Source organism: Leishmania panamensis, assembly GCF_000755165.1.
Source record: "Leishmania panamensis strain MHOM/PA/94/PSC-1 chromosome 34 sequence".
Classification (NCBI taxonomy): domain Eukaryota; phylum Euglenozoa; class Kinetoplastea; order Trypanosomatida; family Trypanosomatidae; genus Leishmania; species Leishmania panamensis.
The window spans coordinates 379,135-398,674 of NC_025881.1; the positions used below are offsets into that span (position 1 = coordinate 379,135).

The 19,540-nt window shown below is 58.9% G+C and overlaps 5 protein-coding genes across 5 annotated transcripts, besides 2 other annotated features; all 5 read left to right on the plus strand.

The window, feature by feature from the left end:
• Positions 1-1,669: 1,669 nt before the first annotated feature.
• LPMP_340970 (protein kinase, putative) lies at positions 1,670-3,172 on the plus strand (the record flags this gene model as incomplete). The annotated part of the gene is made up of 1 exon (XM_010704220.1): positions 1,670-3,172. The coding sequence occupies one exon, from the start codon at positions 1,670-1,672 to the stop codon at positions 3,170-3,172; it is 1,503 nt and encodes a 500-aa protein (XP_010702522.1).
• Positions 3,173-4,848: 1,676 nt separating this feature from the next.
• Positions 4,849-5,366: a repeat region.
• A 521-nt stretch (positions 5,367-5,887) lies between these two features.
• Positions 5,888-7,666, plus strand: LPMP_340980 (hypothetical protein; the record flags this gene model as incomplete). The annotated part of the gene is made up of 1 exon (XM_010704221.1): positions 5,888-7,666. The coding sequence occupies one exon, from the start codon at positions 5,888-5,890 to the stop codon at positions 7,664-7,666; it is 1,779 nt and encodes a 592-aa protein (XP_010702523.1).
• Positions 7,667-7,942: 276 nt separating this feature from the next.
• Positions 7,943-8,463: a repeat region.
• A 1,630-nt stretch (positions 8,464-10,093) lies between these two features.
• On the plus strand, positions 10,094-11,617 carry LPMP_340990 (hypothetical protein; the record flags this gene model as incomplete). Its single annotated transcript, XM_010704222.1, has 1 exon — positions 10,094-11,617. The coding sequence occupies one exon, from the start codon at positions 10,094-10,096 to the stop codon at positions 11,615-11,617; it is 1,524 nt and encodes a 507-aa protein (XP_010702524.1).
• Positions 11,618-12,727: 1,110 nt separating this feature from the next.
• On the plus strand, positions 12,728-15,895 carry LPMP_341000 (hypothetical protein; the record flags this gene model as incomplete). The annotated part of the gene is made up of 1 exon (XM_010704223.1): positions 12,728-15,895. One exon carries the CDS (start codon positions 12,728-12,730, stop codon positions 15,893-15,895), a length of 3,168 nt encoding a protein of 1,055 aa, XP_010702525.1.
• Positions 15,896-17,200: 1,305 nt separating this feature from the next.
• On the plus strand, positions 17,201-19,282 carry LPMP_341010 (hypothetical protein; the record flags this gene model as incomplete). The annotated part of the gene is made up of 1 exon (XM_010704224.1): positions 17,201-19,282. One exon carries the CDS (start codon positions 17,201-17,203, stop codon positions 19,280-19,282), a length of 2,082 nt encoding a protein of 693 aa, XP_010702526.1.
• Positions 19,283-19,540: the final 258 nt, after the last annotated feature.

Genomic DNA, 19,540 nt, shown 5'->3' on the forward strand with positions numbered 1-19,540 from the left:
GGTGACGAGGCCGTTGCGCACCTGAGGACGCGGATTTACCAGACGATGAAGGCCAAGTTTTTCAAGTCAGGAGGATGCACCATGTGGTGTGTTCTCATCAACTTCTCCACTTCCTACGGCATCGCATTCACCCCGACATCAAGGACAGAGTAGATCCCTTAAGCGCGGCGCTTGACCTCTTCTTGACTCCAACGCGGCATGGACGGGGCTTTGCTCTCGGCGCCCCTCGGGCTGAAGGCGAGGCCCTGATGGACCCGACTGCTCACGCCTTCTACCACGACCAGGAATGCCGCCAGCGAGTTTCTGCGTTGCTCCCAGTACCGATGAGCGAGTCGCCTCTCCACACCTACGGGGTTTGCCACAGCCCTGTTGGGCCACAAAGTGCAACCCGTTTCTCTGGGAGAGAGAACGGGTGCACAACTAGGAAGCGACTCAGCCCGGAGAACGGCAGTGGAGCAACTCGAGCGCCTCATCGGGCGATTATGGTTTGCTGCGCACGTCGTGATGATTCCAGCGCATACGTTTCGGTGGCTCCTGAGGGCGACACGGCGACGCTTCGCCAGGTGGGGTCACACAAGGCCTCACTTCAGGGGGTCACTTGCAAGCCAACCGACCGGCCAATGGGCAAAGCAAAAGTGACATGAATGGCACGCGCTGGCCTGCAAAACGAAACAAACCACACGTGATTCACTTGTTGCCAACGTCTACGACCGTGCTCGACCTCAACACTGAGGCCAGCCTGGGGACCTGGGGAGATACCACGTGTGTCAATCGACGCACAAAGCAAACTGCTGTGATATGAGATCACGCTTAGGGGAGGAAGGAAGGGGGAGTCCACCCCCTGCTGACAACATCAATGCGGCAGTGCTACGGACCGCTGCGTGTGCTTCTGAGTCTTTATCCCCTTCTCTTTCTCCGGGCGCAGAGCTCCATCCACATGTGGATGAAACCTCCGCGGTTTTCGCGCCATGCAAGGGTGTCTCTCGGAGTCATGCAAGTCATACCGAAGTCAATCAAAGCCCAGTCAATCTCTCGCTGAGGTGATCTCGACCAGCTGTAGAGAATCCGCTGAGAATCCGGTCGACAGGCCTCGTTGGTGACCCCGCATGCCGAAGCGACAAGGGGTTGGCGAGGTAGGAAATCCGGACGAATGAGTGATTCAGCACTTTTGTGAGTACCACATCAAAAAAAATCTGCATACTATACCTCAACAGCACCTTGAGGCATGAGGCTCGGTGTCAGCGGCAAGATCGCGCCCCCATGTGTATTGAATTGTTCAACTATACGTATGCTTCTGGTGACTGAGCCCCCGTTTCTCTTTCCTTTCTGCACTTTCCCTTCCCCCCTCTCTCTCGTCTACAATCGTCTCTCTCACACCGGCGAAGGAAAGGAAGTATTGACGCTCGTAAACACACGCACACGTGTTGTCACCGCGCAGCATCAACTTTTTTCTGTGTGTCGTCTTCTAAACCTTCTCCAGGTGTCTCGTACCGCTGCAGCTCTCTTGCTTCCTCCCTCCTCAACCCTCCGGCTTATCCGCCACCGTGCCAAGCTTACACGTGCACCTTTCGTGTGCTCTTCTCCCGCTCGCCGGCCTTTTTCTGTCTTTTACTATAGTTTCATTGCCCGTTACCACGCCAGCCTCCTACACGCGTACAGTTGAGGTACAATGACACTTCTTCCACCCAAGATGAACGTTCCGGCGACGCCGGCGCTTGACGGTGTCGACATCCACACTCTCTATGACGTCAGTCAGGGCAAGGTCCTCGGTAAAGGGGGCTTCTCCGAGGTGTTGGCAGTGCGCCACATCCCGACTGGCAAGATACGCGCCTTGAAGGTGATGACGCGCGCGTCGTTGGTCGGGAAGAAAGGTGAAATGGTAGCACACGAGAAGGAGATTCTACGCCGCACCTGCCACCCCGGCATCATCACGCTGCACGAGGCGGTTCAGACCTCTGACAAGGTGTACTTCGCCCTCGACCTCATGAACGAAGACCTGTTTGAGTTTATTGTGCGTAACAAGGCCATCAATGAGGAACTCTCGCGCGCCATCATGCACCAGCTGATGTCTGGCATTGCCTACTTGCATGAGCAGAGTATTGTGCACCGTGACATTAAGCCAGAGAACATCCTCATCAACGTCGTCATGATGAACGACGAGGTCAAAAGCCAGGGCACCTCTTCCACGAGCACAGCCCACAATGATGCAGAGTCGCCGACGCACGCGGAGGGACTTCAGGTGATGACCGACGTTAACAGCTTTCCGCTGGACAAGCTGAATGTGGAAGTGAAGATCGCGGACTTTGGTCTTGCCAAGGTTGTCATGGAGTGGGACGTGCGCAGTACTCCATGTGGTACATCCTTCTACATTGCGCCCGAGGTCATCCGCGGCATTGAAGAGCAAGGTGCCAAGCCGCTCTGCACGAACCAGCTACTTGTCAAGAGCGTGGATGTGTGGTCTGCCGGTGTAGTATTCTATGTGCTTCTCTGCGGCCGGCCCCCGTTTCATGGTCAGGTGCGCACCGGGCATGACCGCCGCGACCTCCTCCGCAAGATTGACCACGGTGTCCTCTTCAATCCAAAGCATGGATGGGATAACATCTCCGAAGAGGCGAAGAACCTGATCCTGAAGATGCTCGACCGAGACACCTCAAAGCGGATCACCTCTGAGGAGGTGCTGCGACACCCCTTCTTCACTAACCACGGCTATCTGAAGCCCACCCCGGCCCCTGACCCGCACTCCCGCATTGCGCAAATGCATCAGCGCTCTCAAAAGACGAAAGTGGTCGGCGTTGTCGCGCAGTCGGACGAGGCCCACGGCACGACCCCGACACCCTTATCCGTCCCAGATGGTCCTCAGGGAGCGGCCCACCCATCCCCTGCGGGGTCCTTAGGCAAGGTTCACAGCAGCAGCAGCACGGGGAGCTTCCTCACAAGCATTAAGGACTTCTTCGGTCACCGCTCGAAGCACATGTCAGACGTCTCGAAGGAGGATCGGCAGCGCATGCGCGCTGAGTTGGCAGAGCTACAGGCAGACGTGATCGCCGAGGATGACAAGGAGGGCGAAGTGACCTCCTACAAGCCCTCAATGCCGGTGAAGGAAGCGAAACCCACACGGATAGCTGTGATGAACATGAAGGCAAAGGTGGGTCCCAACGCTCTGCGCAAGTGAAAACCGCCCTCTCTTTCCGGTCTTCACTTTCCTTTTCAGACTTCGCGCCATTTGTGTTTCCCTGGTTCCTTCTCTCGCTTTTGGTCACTACCCTTCAAGTGGACCGGTAGTGCCAACTGTGCTTGCATGTTGCCGCATACGCAGAAGAGAAGGGATGTGGGCCTAATGATCCACTCATATAGCTTTATACCCCCGCTATGACTGGAGTATGCATACACCTACACATACAATGCAAATTGAAGAGGCAGAGAGATGCTCGTAGAGGTTGCGGCGAGCGTGAGTTTGTCTGTGTTACCACCCGATGAGGAGAAAAGGGTATAACGCGGCGATTCACACCACACGTTACGTTGTGGTGATCACCCGTCACGCTCCCCCGCCTCCTCCCTGCATCCCTCCTCTCTCGCTCGATTGTGTTTTTACCTTTGCCTGTATGAGATTGCTTTGGTCCTCACTGCCATTTTGCGTTACATGGACGTTTTTTTGTTATTGTTGTGGTTGCCCCTCTCCTTTTTCCTGGAGTAGTTCTCTCTTTCCAGTCCTGCCATTGCATTATGCTGCTTGTCTGTCTGAGCCAGTGTGTGTGTGTGTAGGGGGAGGGAGGGAGGGAGGGAGGTAGTCTTGCTTACCTGAAGGCTCCGCTCCCCTCCTGTCCCTCTTTCTCGCCATTTGTATGTCTTGTCTCGCCTTTTTGGTTTTGTTTGGGGCTTACAGCTCTCGTTCACTACCGCCTCTACGCGGCCCTTTTTTTTCCTATTTCACTGACTTCCTTGCTTCTGCGTATCTCTCGCTCTCACCCCCTTTATGTTGTTCTGACCTACGCTCACACGCGGACATGCGAACACATCTGCACTGGCCCCGAGAGATGGGGATGACTACACATAAAGCCACTCGCCATCCCTCCATCACACCCAAATCGTTGATGCACACGTACTCTCGACAGTAGCTCACGTCCGTGACTGAATCTCGCTGGTCCATTTCTCGCCTCTCTCTCTCCTTCTCGTATCTCCTATTGCTCTTTCCACCTCCCATTTGGCACCGCACCAAGGCAGCTTGCGGTGGGAACGGAAGTACCCACTACTGCTGTACTTATCACCGTGCATCCTTCCCCGTATATCCACATGCTGGTGGCTGTGTTGGGGGGTGGTGGAGGAGGAGGAGGAGGAGACGGCGGCAGAGAGGTATGAGCGTTTGGTGTGCACATTGTTGCCCACTTGCTCTGCTGAGATAACAGTGATTTCACCCGTGTGTTATTTGCTTATTTTGTTTGCTTCCTTTTTATGCATCCTTTCGTTGGTAACCCCTACTGACCCCACACAAACTTTGCGTATCTATCGCGCGTATATTTCCCCCGCCTTCAATGGTGTCCTTCGTGCATGTGTGTGTGTTTGTGTGTGCTCGCTCTTTTATCGTCTTTTCCTTTTCGATTACGAGTCTGATGTCCTCTCTCTCCTGCAAAGCCAAACCAACACACATGAGACATCATACACGCCAAGCGAAAAAAAAAACACTAAAACGGAAAGAGGGAAAAAAAGAAAGGGATGCGCGCATATTTGTGTCCCTGCACTGTGGTCTGGCCACTTTGTCCCTCCCCCTCGATGATATAACCAAACAAAAATCCACGCACCCTTACGAAACTCAACGGCCTCACTTCCACACCACTGGCGCCCAACAAGTGCTTTTTTTTCTCGCTAACGTGTCCACTCTCGTCCACGCAACAGGAGTCACACACCTCTCGACCCCCCAGCCTGCCCCTCACAAGCCCCATCGCGTGAGGCGGCGCAGCGCTAGACACGCGGTACAGCAGTGCGCCGACTCGGTCATCGGAGCATGCCCCCCTGCCCCAAACGCTGCTCTCTCCCCTCCCCCGCCCCGCGGGTCGCCTCACCGCCGCGCCCGTCCTGCCGGTCGCCACCTGGTGTGTCCCTCGGGGTGGGGCTCTGGCTCCCCACACCCGTGGGCAGCGGGGGCCGGGTGGGATACGCTCGAGTCACGCGGACACTCTGCGCGCCACATGGGTGGTGCAAGCGTGCCCACTGTCGCAGGTCGCTCGGACTCCCCCACCCCCTAGGTGCTTGACCCTGTCATCATCAGGGGTGACTCGGCATTGGCAGGGGAGGGGGGGTTGGGGGCGTTGCTTGGCCTCTCCACACAAAGAGGGGAGAGGGGCACTGAGCAACCGTAATGCTGCACGCACACACGCATAATTCTCCCCGTGTGGGGCACAAGACTCGGATTCGTACTTCCTTTGCTTTATGAGGGCTACTTATGTGCCTTCTCCTCACACGCGTCTTCCTGGCTGACGTGCTACTGCTGTATACTAATCCGACCGTCTCTCTCTCTCTCTCCCTTTCGCTTTCCTGTGTTTTTTTTCTGGAAGAGACCCACATGCGTACCTATTTTTAGGTAAGCGCAACTCTCTACATTGCTACGAGCAGCTAACACTGGGAATTCTCTCCTTCTTTCCACCACTTCCTACCCAGCCAGCCAGCCAGCTGTCTCCGCGTCCGCAAAGAGCCCTGCCTATCCCTCCCCCTGTCTCCCATCTTTTTTGGGGGGAGGGTTTCAGCAAGCGTCATCTCGCCCACTTCCAAGGCGATCGATTTCCTAGAAGGCACAAAGTCTGGCTGAACACCGCAGCAGGAGGCACTGGTACCAACAACCAGCTACGGCCGCGAACCTTAGTAGAAACCACGGCGTCGAAGCAGGTGCCGCGTGATGGGGTGGAGAAATGAAAGCGGTGTGGGCGATGCATCCTCGCCGCACCGCCGTCGCAGTCATCGGTCCAACCGGCATAACGACGAGGGCGGCGTAGGCGACTGCAGCGACCATCATCGTCACTGGCCCCGCGACAGTGACTCACTCGATGACCGCCATCGCGGCTCGCATCGCCATCGCCGAGGCAGCGCGGAGGGAAGAAGGGGCAAAAATGAGGCCACGCGGTCGGAGCGAGTGTCACGATCTCACCGCCGCCCGCGACGAGAGCGCAGCGACAGTGACAACGAGTACGACAGCCTTGATGATGAGCGTCTCTCGCGGCGGTGGCGGCGGCGCCACGGGCAGCAGCGTCGCGAGCGCAGTCAAAGTGAAGATGATTATATGAACAACCGGCATGGTAGACGAGAAAAGGGGAAGCGGCATCGCGACCTTTCGGCGACAGACGACGACGGTCTTCGGCAAAGTCGGAAGTACCATCGTGACAGTCGACCGGTGGTCGACGAGCTGAGTCACAGCTCAGGCGACAACGCTGTCGCAGACTCGAGCGATTCCCGTGCCTACAGGGAACGCCCCCAGGCAGGCAACAGTGCGACCAATCCGAGTCACATGGCGAGCAGCACTGTGGACTGGAGCTCCCGTCACCGTTGTCAGCGCATGCCGGGTCTTGCATATGACGTGGATCAGCAGAAGCGTTTTCTAGGCTTTCTAGACCGCCGTGATGCGTCAGGCAGCCAGGCGGCAGCAGCAGCAATGAAGTTCACAGTTGGTGCAGACGGCCTTGTGCAGATGCCTCCACCACCCATGCTCGTGCGCCGCCAGAACCGTAACCGATTTGGTGCTACGGACAGCAATGATGGAAGCGGCAGCGGCTTTCGCCGGCAGCAGCAGAAGCAGCACCGTCAACGCAGCACGCTCAGCTGCGCAGCTCTACCGGCAAACGCCCACGGCGAAGACAGCAACAACAGCTCTGTCGCATCGCACGAGTCGCTCTATAACAACCCCGCGACAACGCAGCTGGGCATTCTGCCGGACATCATTCCACCGTCCAACCTCTACCGTGTCGCACTCTACGGGGTGGACCTTTCGCTAACGGCCTCGCACCTAAGCTCGATGGTGGCACAGCTGCTGGGCGGTGGTGTGAAGCCGTGGCGTGTGCGCCGACCAGCGCGAGAGATGCTGCACGCTGCAGTATGCTACAATCACACTGCGCAGCAACAGCCACAGTACCAGCAGCCGTTGCCTGCGCCATTGACATCACGCAAGAGCGCCATCACGAACGAATTATTTGTGTCTGGAACGACTCTTGTTAACGAATCTGCTAACGCAGCGTCTTCGTCGGGGGTGCTCGGTGACCCGCCGGGAAGTATAACCAACACCTCGCACAGCATCGAGACCTCAACGATCGGCGTGCTTTTATGCGAGTCATCCATCGCCGAGGGCGGGGGCGTGCTCCCTGACGCTGAGGACAGAAAAGTCACCTCAGGCGTACTGGGTAGTGTGGCAGAGAAGACCAGCGGCGTCTTGCAGGGCGAAGCAGGGGGCCAGCAGATGCGCAAGGAGGGAGAGGAAAACAACGAAAGTGTGCCGCCGGATGCATTATCGCTTCCACAACCATTACAGCCGGCCACCCCTGCGGTCTACCTCCCTGGCTTGCACGACGTCAACGGTCCAGGTGGAATGGTGGTGCTCGAGTTTACTGAGCAGAAGCACGCGCTTCGCTCCGTGCAGCTTCTAAACGGCGCATACGTGAATGGTCGACGGGTGGCCGCATCCATGTAACCGCTGCTGTGTAGTCTCGCGCGTTGGTGTGCGTGTATTTGTCATTGGTCATGTTTGTTGTTGTGTGTGTGTGTGTGTGTGTGCGGGTTGCACTGTGAAAGGGATCTGGCGCACCTCCATCAGGGATCACGTCGTCATTTTGATGCCCACCCTGCCTCTCGGTCGCTTCCACGGGCGTCACGACGGCGAGTGATTGCAAAGCGGGTTAGCGGAAAGAAAAACACATGCCAAAAGGGGCGGAACGCAGTGCGTTGTATCTCATTCGCTCCCTTCCGAAATGTCCACTCTCGTCCACGCAACAGGAGTCACACACCCCTCGACCCCCCAGCCTGCCCCTCACAAGCCCCATCGCGTGGGGCGGCGCAGCGCTAGACACGCGGTACAGCAGTGCGCCGACTCGGTCATCGGAGCATGCCCCCCTGCCCCAAACGCTGCTCTCTCCCCTCCCCCGCCCCGCGGGTCGCCTCACCGCCGCGCCCGTCCTGCCGGTCGCCACCTGGTGTGTCCCTCGGGGTGGGGCTCTGGCTCCCCACACCCGTGGGCAGCGGGGGCCGGGTGGGATACGCTCGAGTCACGCGGACACTCTGCGCGCCACATGGGTGGTGCAAGCGTGCTCACTGTCGCAGGTCGCTCGGACTCCCCCACCCCCTAGGTGCTTGACCCTGTCATCATCAGGGGTGACTCGGCATTGGCAGGGGAGGGGGGGTTGGGGGCGTTGCTTGGCCTCTCCACACAAAGAGGGGAGAGGGGCACTGGACCCTGCGATGCCACGCACTGAGGAGTACCCCTTATCATCAATGGAGAGGTGCTGCAACCCAAGCGAAATCCCCCTATCGCTGCAGCGCAGGCAGAAAACAAAACAAAAAAAAAAGAAAGGAAAAGAGACACACATGTACGCGCTGTGCAAGTGCCTCTTGGCGTATGTGTGTGTGTGTGTGGGAGGAGGGGACACAGACCTCGTGTATCGCCTGCACACAAGATCCGTCAGCAGCAGCGCTACTCCTTCATTCAGGGTCTCTCCCTACAAGCTGCCAAGTAGCTCCCTCCTGCCCCTGCGTCTTTACCGCTGTTCTTAATTTCCTGCGTCTCCTCTCCATTTCCATCTCTTCTCCTGTTGCGGCACCACTGTGACGTGTGCGCGGTTGCCTCTCTCCCATCCACCCACTCCTCGCTCATGAGACCATACACACACACACACACACACACAAACGGTGACGGAGGCCCCTTCTTTGCCGGTGCACAGAGGGCGAGCCAAACGCCACAATCACACTTGTAGATCGGCACGCAGTCCAAGGCGCATACCCACACGCCCCTCTCCTCCATAGACAGCCGCCTCGTGCGCCCATATATGCAGGCGTGCATCGGCCTGGGTCCTCTGCGTTAAGCACATTGGCGCGTACACAAACACACCCGACTCTGGCGCATGGGAACATGGAGACGTTGGACCTCCCCCTAAACCCTGGATCGGCCACCGCCATTCTCCACCCATTTAACGTGCTACACGTGAGCCACGCTGTCCTGCGGCATGCGCTGAGCGTCTTCAACCCTGACACTGCGGTGGTGCGCCGCACGCACCGCCGCTCGCGCACGCACGCAGAGGCTACAGAGAGTCGTTTTGTCACTGAAAGCGCTGACGTTGGTGGCGACACGGCCTCGGTAGCGTCTTCGCGGCAGTCGCGAAGATCTGCACGCCACGCTGCAGGTGAGCCATCAAGCGAACGTCGGCATCGGCGGCACCACTCGAGCAGCGGTGACTCTGTCGCAACGCCGACAACTCAGCATCGCAGCAGCCGCTCTTCTGTCGAGAGTAACAAGAGCAGCAGAGGTGCAGCTGATAGAATACCAGCAGTTCCCTCAAACCGCCGCACGCGTAGTGCTGAAGAACCGCTCGTGGCATCGAGGCGTGCGTCCGTCGACAGTGGAAGCAACAGCGTCACCAGCGCGCCCGGCTTAAGTGGAGGTCGGGTGCGCCGCAGCCATAGCGATGGTGCCCGCAGTCGCACACGGAGTCTCCCTGGTGACCAAGTTGTCCTTGCCACCGGTAGCACTGGCACGAACGCTCGGCTAGCATCTTCAGCGCCACACCCGCTTTCGGCGGAGAGAACCCCGTCAGTAGCAAGTGGCCTCACTCCTCCACTGGCCCCACCGCCCCCTGTCATGGATATCGGCAAGCCGCCGCTGAGCTCCCGTCGCCTTTCGAGCTTGCCTACCGCTGCTAGCACACCCGATGTGGCAACTCGCTCGCGGCATCGTCATCACAGCACTGGCAGCAGCGGTGGCCTCAGCAGCAGCAGTCGGCGTTCCTCACGCTCGCATCGAAGCGACAAAGACGAGACCAGCCGCCGCGTTATCATCATTCGTGACGGTGAGGCGAGGAGACTCGCCTCGAAGGTGGCAGCGTGGGCGCCGACTAGCTGGTGGCGACGCATGCAGGCGAGGAACATGACGCGGCAGGCGCACCTCATTGACCACGTTATTCATGCTGTCCCAGTGCTCATTGTGCACTACTGCTGTAAACTGAAGCGGCAGCTGGCAACTCTGCCACTGCTGTGCTTCTGTGATTTACTACCGTCGCCTGGCACAGCGGACACGCGGGGCAGCACCGGCGGAGCTGCTGCTGGTGCCGCGGCAGCAGCGTGGCTGCCCACGGAAGAACGGTTTGAGAAACTGCCGGCCCCGGACGCGGCCCACCTCCTCCTCACGCGGTGGATGCTGGCGGCGACTGAGTCGTACATTGAGAAGCTCTTCTTCGACGGAAGTCTCGTGGTGCGGCAACTGCGCAGCAAGCGGACTCCGCGACGACTGCTAGGCTGGGGATTAAGACTTGCATCCCATGCCGTCTTTGATCCGCTTCTGCTGAGCATTGTGGTGCCGATGCTGCTCTCATGGGGCGCGACTCCCCTGACCGGCGACGCGTTATCTTTACTGCCATCACCGCCGCCGAGAGTGCTCTTCACGGTGCCTGGTGCCATCCGTGGCCTCATGATAAGCACTGTGGGTGTAATAACTCAGCGGCTTGTGATGCCCCTCGCGAGTCAGCTGGTAGACCGAGCGGTGCTGACGGTCTTCGAGGCAGTCGAGTACCTCCTCATGCGCCGCTACGCGCGGTGGTCAGATGGCGAAGATGAGGACGATGACTACAACGGGGATGACGAGGAAAATGATGACCGCGCATCGCTCGCCTCGGGCGTTAGCGAAGGTGCGCACTCTAAGCAAAGGGTGAGCGCGTCGACCGCTGCCATCACCATCGATGGGGACGGGCCGAGCGGGACTGCCACAATCTCGGCAGAGAATCGCGTGCAGCGTGAGCAGCTTCAACTGCGGCGAGAGCGTCGCGAGCGCCATAAGCGACGTGAACGGCGGCAGGCCGAGCGGGAGCATGCCATGAAGTTGGCCATTCTTCGTGCTATCGTGTACCGCGTTGTAGCCTCTCTTGCGGCTCAGTCGTTCATTGATCATCCGCTTAGCGTGCTGGTGGAACTCTTGCGCGGCCGCGCGACGCTGCACCTCATGGGGCTCCTTCAACCATACGCGACCATGACGGCCGCAAGTGATGGACTGTCGTGGGCAAATCTATGGCAGTACGTTTTGCATCTGGCGGACGAAAATGTAACGGTGAGAGGCGCGATGAAACGAGGAGACGCCGACGAAGGCGTGCCGCCGCTGGTAACGGCGCTTCGTCGCGCTGGTCGCGCCATTGCGCAGGAAGTGGTTGTACTGACTTCTAGTGTGCTGACGACCTCTGGGCAGACAGAAGCCATCGCGACAGTTCAGCAGCGTGCCGCACAAACCATCGCGCAGGGCGGCATTCCATCAGCGGCTGACAGCGCAGATTTCATGGCTCGCACCCTTTTGTCTCTTTCACCCTTCTATTACGGCATTCAGTTCACTATGATCGACAAAGTGCTGAGCTTCTACATGGCTGTGTGGACGCGGTTGACGAAGCAGTAGAGCAGTCCAACGAAACGGCAAAGAGGACTGACCCAATGCTCGCGTGTGTTTTCTTTTTTCCTTTCTTTCTTTGGCTGTTGTGCTCCTTTTTGGGGGGTGCTTTTTTTCTTTCTGTGGACGTCCGCCTAGAGAGGCATCGGCCCTCCCTGTGTGTGCGAGTGCAAATGCGCTTGCGGACTGCTCTGAGAGTGCTAGGCTTACCCCTTTCCCCTGATTCGATTACCCTCTCCATAGATATGTCTGTGATGACGCTGCCGTCGTGGCCATTTTGTTTACTTTCTTGGTCGGCGTACGCGCTTACTGTTTTACTCACCCGCCCCACCCTCTCCGTCCCCTTCTCTCTTCTCCCCCCGTGCCGTTTTTCCGTCGCCTCCGTAGCGCGTCGCCTTCTTCTTTTCCTTTTTCCACCAGTGTCGTGTCATCGGTGTGAAGCGACAAAGTGGAGGGGAGGGAGGGCGCGGCGAAGTCTTTTGCGGGCACGTTTCGTGCTGCGCGCCACCATGCAGGGCCGTGCTTCTCGACCGTTGTCATCTGTTGGCTGCTGTGTTACAATGCAATCCTCAGCAGTAGCTGAGCGCACACGAGTGTGTCGGGGTGAGCAGACCCCCTCCTCTTTAGTCAAGGATGATGGCAATGATGACGGCGATCATCGCCCCCCCCCCCCTCCTCCTCCTCTTTTGCCATAAAAAAGCATCAAGGCTACCCGGCCAGAAGAAAAAAAAATACGCAAGTCACTGCAGTGACTTGTCCTCTATCGAGGTCGGTCTGTGTATTGGGAGAGAGGGGGCAATCCTACAAGGACGGGGGTTGCGAGCTGAATGCATCCTCCTCCCCCTATGCGGCGGCAGCCATGGATGTGATCCACACGCACACGCACGTCTCTCCCTCTTAATGCGCCTCTCTCCCTCTCTTCTTCTTCTTCCGGTCAAGCTCCTCTTTTGCGGTCTTCTCAGGTGGCCGCCATCGCCAATCTCAGCCACGCTTTCGGTTGCCGCCTGCGTCGGGTAATGAGAAAGAGGATTCGACTTTGCCATCACCACCGTCGCCCTCAGACTTGCAAGTGAACACGGGGTTTAGCTGCAGACTAAGGAAGGAGCGAAAAGAAAGTACATGCCGGCTAGAGCCTTGTCCTTCTCCGCCTCGGCGAAGGCGTCGCACCGCATTGTGTTTGACTCGGACGACTCGACCTCGAGTGATGGGGAAGGCCACAAGTATGACGGTGACTCGCTCGCGCGAGATATGACAGCCGCGGCAGAACGGGAGCGTCGCAAGAACCCGCACGGGGAGAGCGGTCGCGCCAGGCTGCCTCGTGCGCACCCACTCGCTCCGTCAAGCGCATCCACTGCCAAGGCGTCATCGACCGCGGTGCCGTACAAGGCAGAAAAGATGGACCTGTTCGGCAGCGACTCCTCCTCGTCCGATGCGGAAACAGAGGAAGAAGCGAAAGACGCTACCATGCCAGGAAAGGAAAAGTCGCGCCTGCAAACCTCTACGACCGCGCCAGCGCCCCCTTCCTCCGCGGCAGCCTACGTACGTGGCAAAACAGATGACTCCGCAAGCAAAACGGCCCACGTGCATGGCCTCGACTTGCAGAGAGTCAAGGACAGCAAAGGAGTCAGGAAAGATCCTCTGACAAGGAGCACTACGAAGAATGACGACGCGAAAGACAGCGATGGCAAGGAAATCGGGCTGCACATCAACAAAGCGTACGCGGCTCGTTACGAGGAAAAGAAGCGCAAGCAAGAACTCCACACACTGGCGGAGAAGTACAGGGGAAAGCTAGGCAAGGCCACTGCTCTCGGCTTCGACAGTGACGACGAAAAGAGTGAGCATGCCAGTTCTGATGGCGAGGAGTTCGAGGAAGATGACGATGCGGTGCTTCTCACCCATGAGAACAACCTCAGCTTTGCCAAGGCTCTGTTGGCGGTGCGCAAGGCTACGGTGCCGCTCCGTGTCAGCAGTAGCGCCAAGAGAGACAAAACGGTGGCGACCGGCTCTGCTGCACGCGGTGAGGGGTCTCCCCCGTCACCCACCTACGCCGACACCACTGTGGAAGCCCTACTGCCAAAGGAAGAGCTCCTCAAGCAGCGCTTCTTCCCTCCTCCTGAAGAGCAAATTCGTGTGAACACTGACGTCTTTGAGCGACGCATGGCGCAGAAGCGGCGCAAGGGTGCAGGCAAGGATAAGTTCACTCTCTCTGACGAGTACAAGCGCGCCCTCAAGGCCACTGCTGAGTCGGAGGATGCCGTGGTGGGCGCCTCCGACGAGGAAGACAAGCACGACGGGCTGCGAAAGCTGCGACCTCAGAACGCAGAGGAAGCAAAGCTCCGCGCCGCTTTCCTGCGTGATGTGGAGGACAGCGCCAACACCTTTGAAGTGGTCCGCGGTGCCACCTCGGCATACGCGTCGGCACCAGTGGCAGCCACTAGCGACGAGGACAGCGCAGACGAAGATGACCGGCAGCGCGTGGCCAGTGAGGAAGAGAAGCAGTTGCTGGAAGAGGCGTTTGCGCTGAGCATGTCCGCCGCCGGTGCAAGGAAAAGCGGGAGGAAGGAGGAACAGTGCGCCAGCGGCGACGGCGACGGCGCGGCAAGTAGAGATGACAACGAACATGATAGCGAAGCGTTCCTGCGCGACTTCTTCATCCAGGAGCTCTGGCGCCCTGGCGCGGCTCGGAAAAGGGCCAAGGCGCACAAAGCCACTGCCGACGGTGGCAAGGAGGCCGTGGACAGCGACGAGGAGGCCAAAGGAGAAGACTCAGCCGGCTCATACTATGACCGCCTCGCCCAGCTCGCCCGAGAGGAGGAGGACGAAGCGTTCTTCAGCAATGCTGAGGTGTGGGAGCGGGAATACCAAGAGAGGAAGTACCGCCACCAGGAAGCGGAAGAAGAAGCAGCCAACGGCGGCGCGTCAGCAGCGCACGTGCAGACGTATCCTCGTCCTATTGGTGAGGCCGCCACGGGGCTGCTTCGCAAGCCGGATACCGCACGCAAGGACGCACGACAGCGGCGCCGTGAGCGCGCAGAGGTGGCACGCGCGCAGCAGATTGAGGAACTGAAGCGTCTGAAGCACCTGAAGCGGAAGGAGATCGAGGATCAGCGTGCCCTCATCGCCTCCGTCGCGGGCCTGAAAACATCGACCGCCGAGAGGTTTGGGGAGGAGGAGGAGGCTCAACTGGCAAAGCTCAAGGCGGTGTGGTCGGACAAGGCCCTCGACGCACCGTTCGACCCGGCGGAGTTCGACCGCAAGATGGCGCAGCTCTTCGATGGCGATTACTACGACGAAAGGAACGTCGACGAGGACGAGATTGCATACTTTGACGAAGAGCTCGACAAGGAGTCTGACGAGGACGACAATGGCACGGCAGAAGCCGTCCAATCGGTCGAGGCACCCACACTGTTTACGGCGAACTCGCTGGAGGAGGCACAGTCAATGATGTCGGCCGTCTCGGCGGCAAAGGCAAAGAAGAAAAGTAAGAGCGCAAAGGCCTTCTTCGACGATGACTTCGGACCCTCATCGGGAGCCAGTGCCAGTGATGCGCTCTCCCTTCTCTACCCGTCACATGCATTGCAGCAGCTGGAGAAGGAGCGGCAGCAGCTGAATGACCTGGCCGCCTCCTCTACCGGAAAAAGCGAGACCAACGCTGAGCTGCTGGAGCGCCTGCAAGCGTCTCTGAAACAGAAGGAAGAAGAGTACTATCAGCTGCACCGCAACGCCGGTGCAACGTCGTCGGACAGCGCAGGCGCAGGCGTCAGAGGTGGCTTCCGGTACCGTGAGGTCCCTCCAGAGGACTTCACACTGTCTATCGAGGAAATCTTGGCACTCGATGATCGGCAGCTGAACACAATTGCCCCCATGAACTGCTATGCGGCTTACCTCGACAAGGACAGCAACGAGCGGGATCGACGTCGCATTGAGCGCCGCCGGCAGAAGGGGTTTCGACAGCTGGACTCCGACCGCACCTCGCGACGCTATGGAAACGTGAAGAGCACTGCTCTATTGAACCCAGAACAGATAAACGATGAGGAGGGTGAGGCGATTGCAGCAAACTTGTCGAAGCGCCTGCGCGAGGAGGGTGAAGACCCCGATGCGCCGCTGGAGACGCCAAACTACGCGCGTGGCCGAGGCCACAGTAGAGTTGGCGCACCGGTGGGCTCATCGCATTACACGTCGTCTTCTCGAAGCAAGTGGTCATGCACAGAAGGCCGCGGACGTGCCAGTGACCGTGGTCGCAGCCGCGGCCGAGGGGGGCCTTTTTCCATCCGTCCGCGGCGGTAGTCGCGAAGGAGGCGGTGTAGGCAGCCTCGCTCCCTCGTCACTCCGCCGCGGCAGAGGAAGGCGAAGCTGTGGTGGGCACTAATCGAGTGCGCTTTTCGGATCTGACATCCTTTGCTCTCCTTGCTGCGCATCGGTCTGTGTGGAATAGTGCTGCTGATTGCCTCAACGTTGGCGCTTAGCTTCTCATTTAAGTGTTTTCTTTTTGTGTGCGGTTTGCTTCGCCTTGGAGCTAACGAGTAATACCACACCGCCCACTACCCGGGAGGGGGGTTGTTAAGCCATTGAGCACAGATGCAAGCAAGCGGGAGGGAGACCATCCACTCAAGAAAAATGCTGAGTTAACTCCACCCACCTCCTGTTTCTCAAACTACTACAGCGGTGTGGCAACGCCGTCTATCACACTATCGACAGATGGAGTTTCGTGCGCGGCAGGCGGCATTGCTGGGTGGCCAATGAAGAAGAAAAAAACTCGACAGCGCCGCTGTGTACGCATGCATACCTGCGTGCGTTTGCGCACAGCTGGGCCGTCTCTGCTGCGTCACGCTCTACTGCGAGCCAACTCTTGATGAATGGAAAGAGGGCCTCATAGAGTTGAGCGCCTACGCACATTGCCTGAATAATGTACATTTGGCGTTTTTCGTTGTCAGTGTCGTGCATCGTTGTCTGCCATCTTCTCTGTAATTCCCTCTGCCTTCGCATCCACTGCACAGGCCCACGCCAACACCCTCGCACAACGGCGCACACAGCGGGTATTTATCCTTTCCACACCCGCGCCCTGTAGTCGCTTGCCTTTACATAGACTGCTGTAGTCCACACACGCACACGCAACCCCATCAGCGCTTTCTATCGCCCTTCATCCTGGTACCCGGGCCGTGTAACGGGGCTGTCCGTGCTCCTATGCGCTTCTGTTTTTTTTTTTTATCTCCGCCCTCATTTAGAATCACACCCGCCTACGCACGCCAATACGCCCCTTGTTTGCTCATCACCCACACACGCACACACACCACTCGCATAGACATACACGTACATATCAGCAACTTGACGCAGCACACACACACATATATCATCTGCACCGGCACGGTGGGCCCGAGCCTTTCTACTTTTCTTTTTCTGTTAGACACCCTCTCCTCCCCCCCCCCTCGCGCTATCTTTTCCGTCGTTGGCGAAGTGCGCTTCTTTTTCTACTTGTCGCGCAGGGTGCCTACGCACCGGTCTCGTAAATCCTGAACAGGCTAACGCCTTGTAGATTACTCGTCCCTATACCTCTTCCGTTGTTGTCGCTTTCTTCTAGCTGACGATAGCACCATGCCTCCTCCGCGATCGGTCAGCATGAAGCGACGAGCGGTGGGCGCTGAACCCCACTATGAAAGCGCCACCTTCTCCCCCCAGGAGACGGAGTCTATGGCACTGACCAGCGCCACCACAACCACGACCATGAGCGGACGTCGTAGTACCAGCACCGGTAGCGGCAAGGGCCAAGGCAGCGCTGCCGCAGTGCACGAAACTCCTATGGTGACCTCTTCTATCGGTTCTCTCTCTCTACTACCCATGAAGACGACTACGTCACCGTCTCTCGTTTCCGCGGCCACCTCTGCCACCAACGAGCGCAAACGAGCGCGTGAATCAGCGGAACGCTGCAGCATCAGACGCTTGCAAGGTGGCCGCAGCCCCAGTGCCTCCGCAACGACTGGGGGGTCGACACGCCCCCTGCAGCGTCTGTGCCGCTCGGAGTCATTTGGCAGTGACAAGAGCCGCATAAGCGATACTCCTCAGCTGAGACGCAACACGACTTGCGCCGAACTGGACGTGGAGGAAGTCTTCTTTGAGTCAGTGACACGAGCCTCCCCCGCGCATCTGCAGCACACCCCTACCTCGCAACTTTTGAGCCAGCAGCAAGCGCTGCCCTACTCGACACTCTCTGAGGATCATGGCGTGGCACCTCAGGGCCCCGCTCTCGAGCAGACGCTCTTCACGCCCGCCACAGTTGCTCGACGCCCGAAGCCGCAGACCGTCCTTGGCGAGGCACTCCGCTCCTCAGCGTTGTCAGCAGCGTCTGCGCCGAGCGCCGCCTCTCCCGCCTCCTCTTCCGCGTCTCGCCTATCCTCCCACGACGAAGCGGTGCAAGCCATTCTGCGTGCGAACCCGCCCACAACAACCCGACCTGTGCAACTAAAGCCCGGGTACAACGCTCCTAGTCCGCAAACGCCCTTGTGGGCAGCCCTTGAGGACGACAGGGATGAGGACGACCACGCAGCACTCGGCAGCGGGCAGGCGTTGGAGGAACTACTTCTCAGTAACACACAAGTCAGCCTCTTCCAGCTTGGAGACGAGGAAGAAGCAAACACGAGCGGTGCAGTGAGGACGACCACGCGGGCTGATGCGCTGCCATGCTCAAGGCACGCCTCTGTCATCACAGCTCCGACGGTTTCCACGGTAGGCGTGCACGTGCCGGCGACGACGCACGAGTGCAGGCGCCTCGGCACGCGTGCGGCCGCGAATGGGAGTATCAGCCTTCCAGCACCAGGGCGATCACTGAACTTACTCGACGAAGACGGCCTTCATGATGATGAGCGACTACCCCTGTTCGTTGGGATGGAGAGTGACAGCCAGGACGATGGCACCGACGGAGAGGCCTTCTCGCTGACACAGGAGGCGAATCGGCAGGAGCGGGCTCGGGATATGCAGGCTGCCCTGCCTCGTTCGCGCGCTTACCGTGGTGCCGCCAGCGCTGCAGCTGCTCGAGCATCTGCCGCTGCGACACTGCATGCTGGCAAGCTCGGTAGTGCGGACACGTTCACCCCAAGTCCGACCCGTCAGCGCGCGACGCGAGCCTCTCACACCACAGTGCAGCAGCAGGGGAGCCCATACAGCCAGCTGCAGCGGGTTGTGGAGAGTACCATGGCCGCGGCAACTGTAGTAGCAGCAGGTCAGAGGCACACCACGACCCCTGTCGCAGATACGAAGCCGCCCGAGGTGCTCTCGCAGAAGGAGCTGCGGCGGAAGACCGACATGCTGAGGTGGGCGGAGCGCACGCGCGCATTTTTTCACTTCATCGATACGCGTCCGTTGCACGTGACCTCGTCTCCACTGAAGCTCCCAGCGTCTACCTCCTCACAGGCACGTCAAGGCCGCTGCAGCCAGAGTGTAGTTACCAGTCATTACCGCAAAAGGATCAGGGCGGTGCAGACGCACAAAAGCCGCACGCCCGCAACCTCGATGAGCCTCGCGTGTCGAAGCCACAGCGCGAGTACTGTCCGGAGTGTGCCGTCGCCGTCTGTGGCTGCGCACGGTAGCAGCAGCAGCAGCGCCTTCGAGGATGTCATTTCGCGTGTGAAGCGAGAAGCAGCTGCAGCGGCTACTTCGACTCGCTCCACTTCTGCCAAGTAACACAGCGGTGACGCAACACACATTGTCGGCGACTGAGTCTTAAACGGCTGTATGTACGCAGACAGGCACCCAAACGCTCGCCTTGCTTATTTAATTCTATGTTTTGCTCTTTGTTTCGGTTCCTTTGGGGGGACAGTGTTGCATCCTTTCACACCTCCTCCGCCCCTTGTGTTTTGTGCTCCCCCCCCCTCCCTGAATGCCTCTCCGCCCTCCCCTCTCGCGCGTTGGTGCACAACACCGTCTCGGATCTCCGAGGCG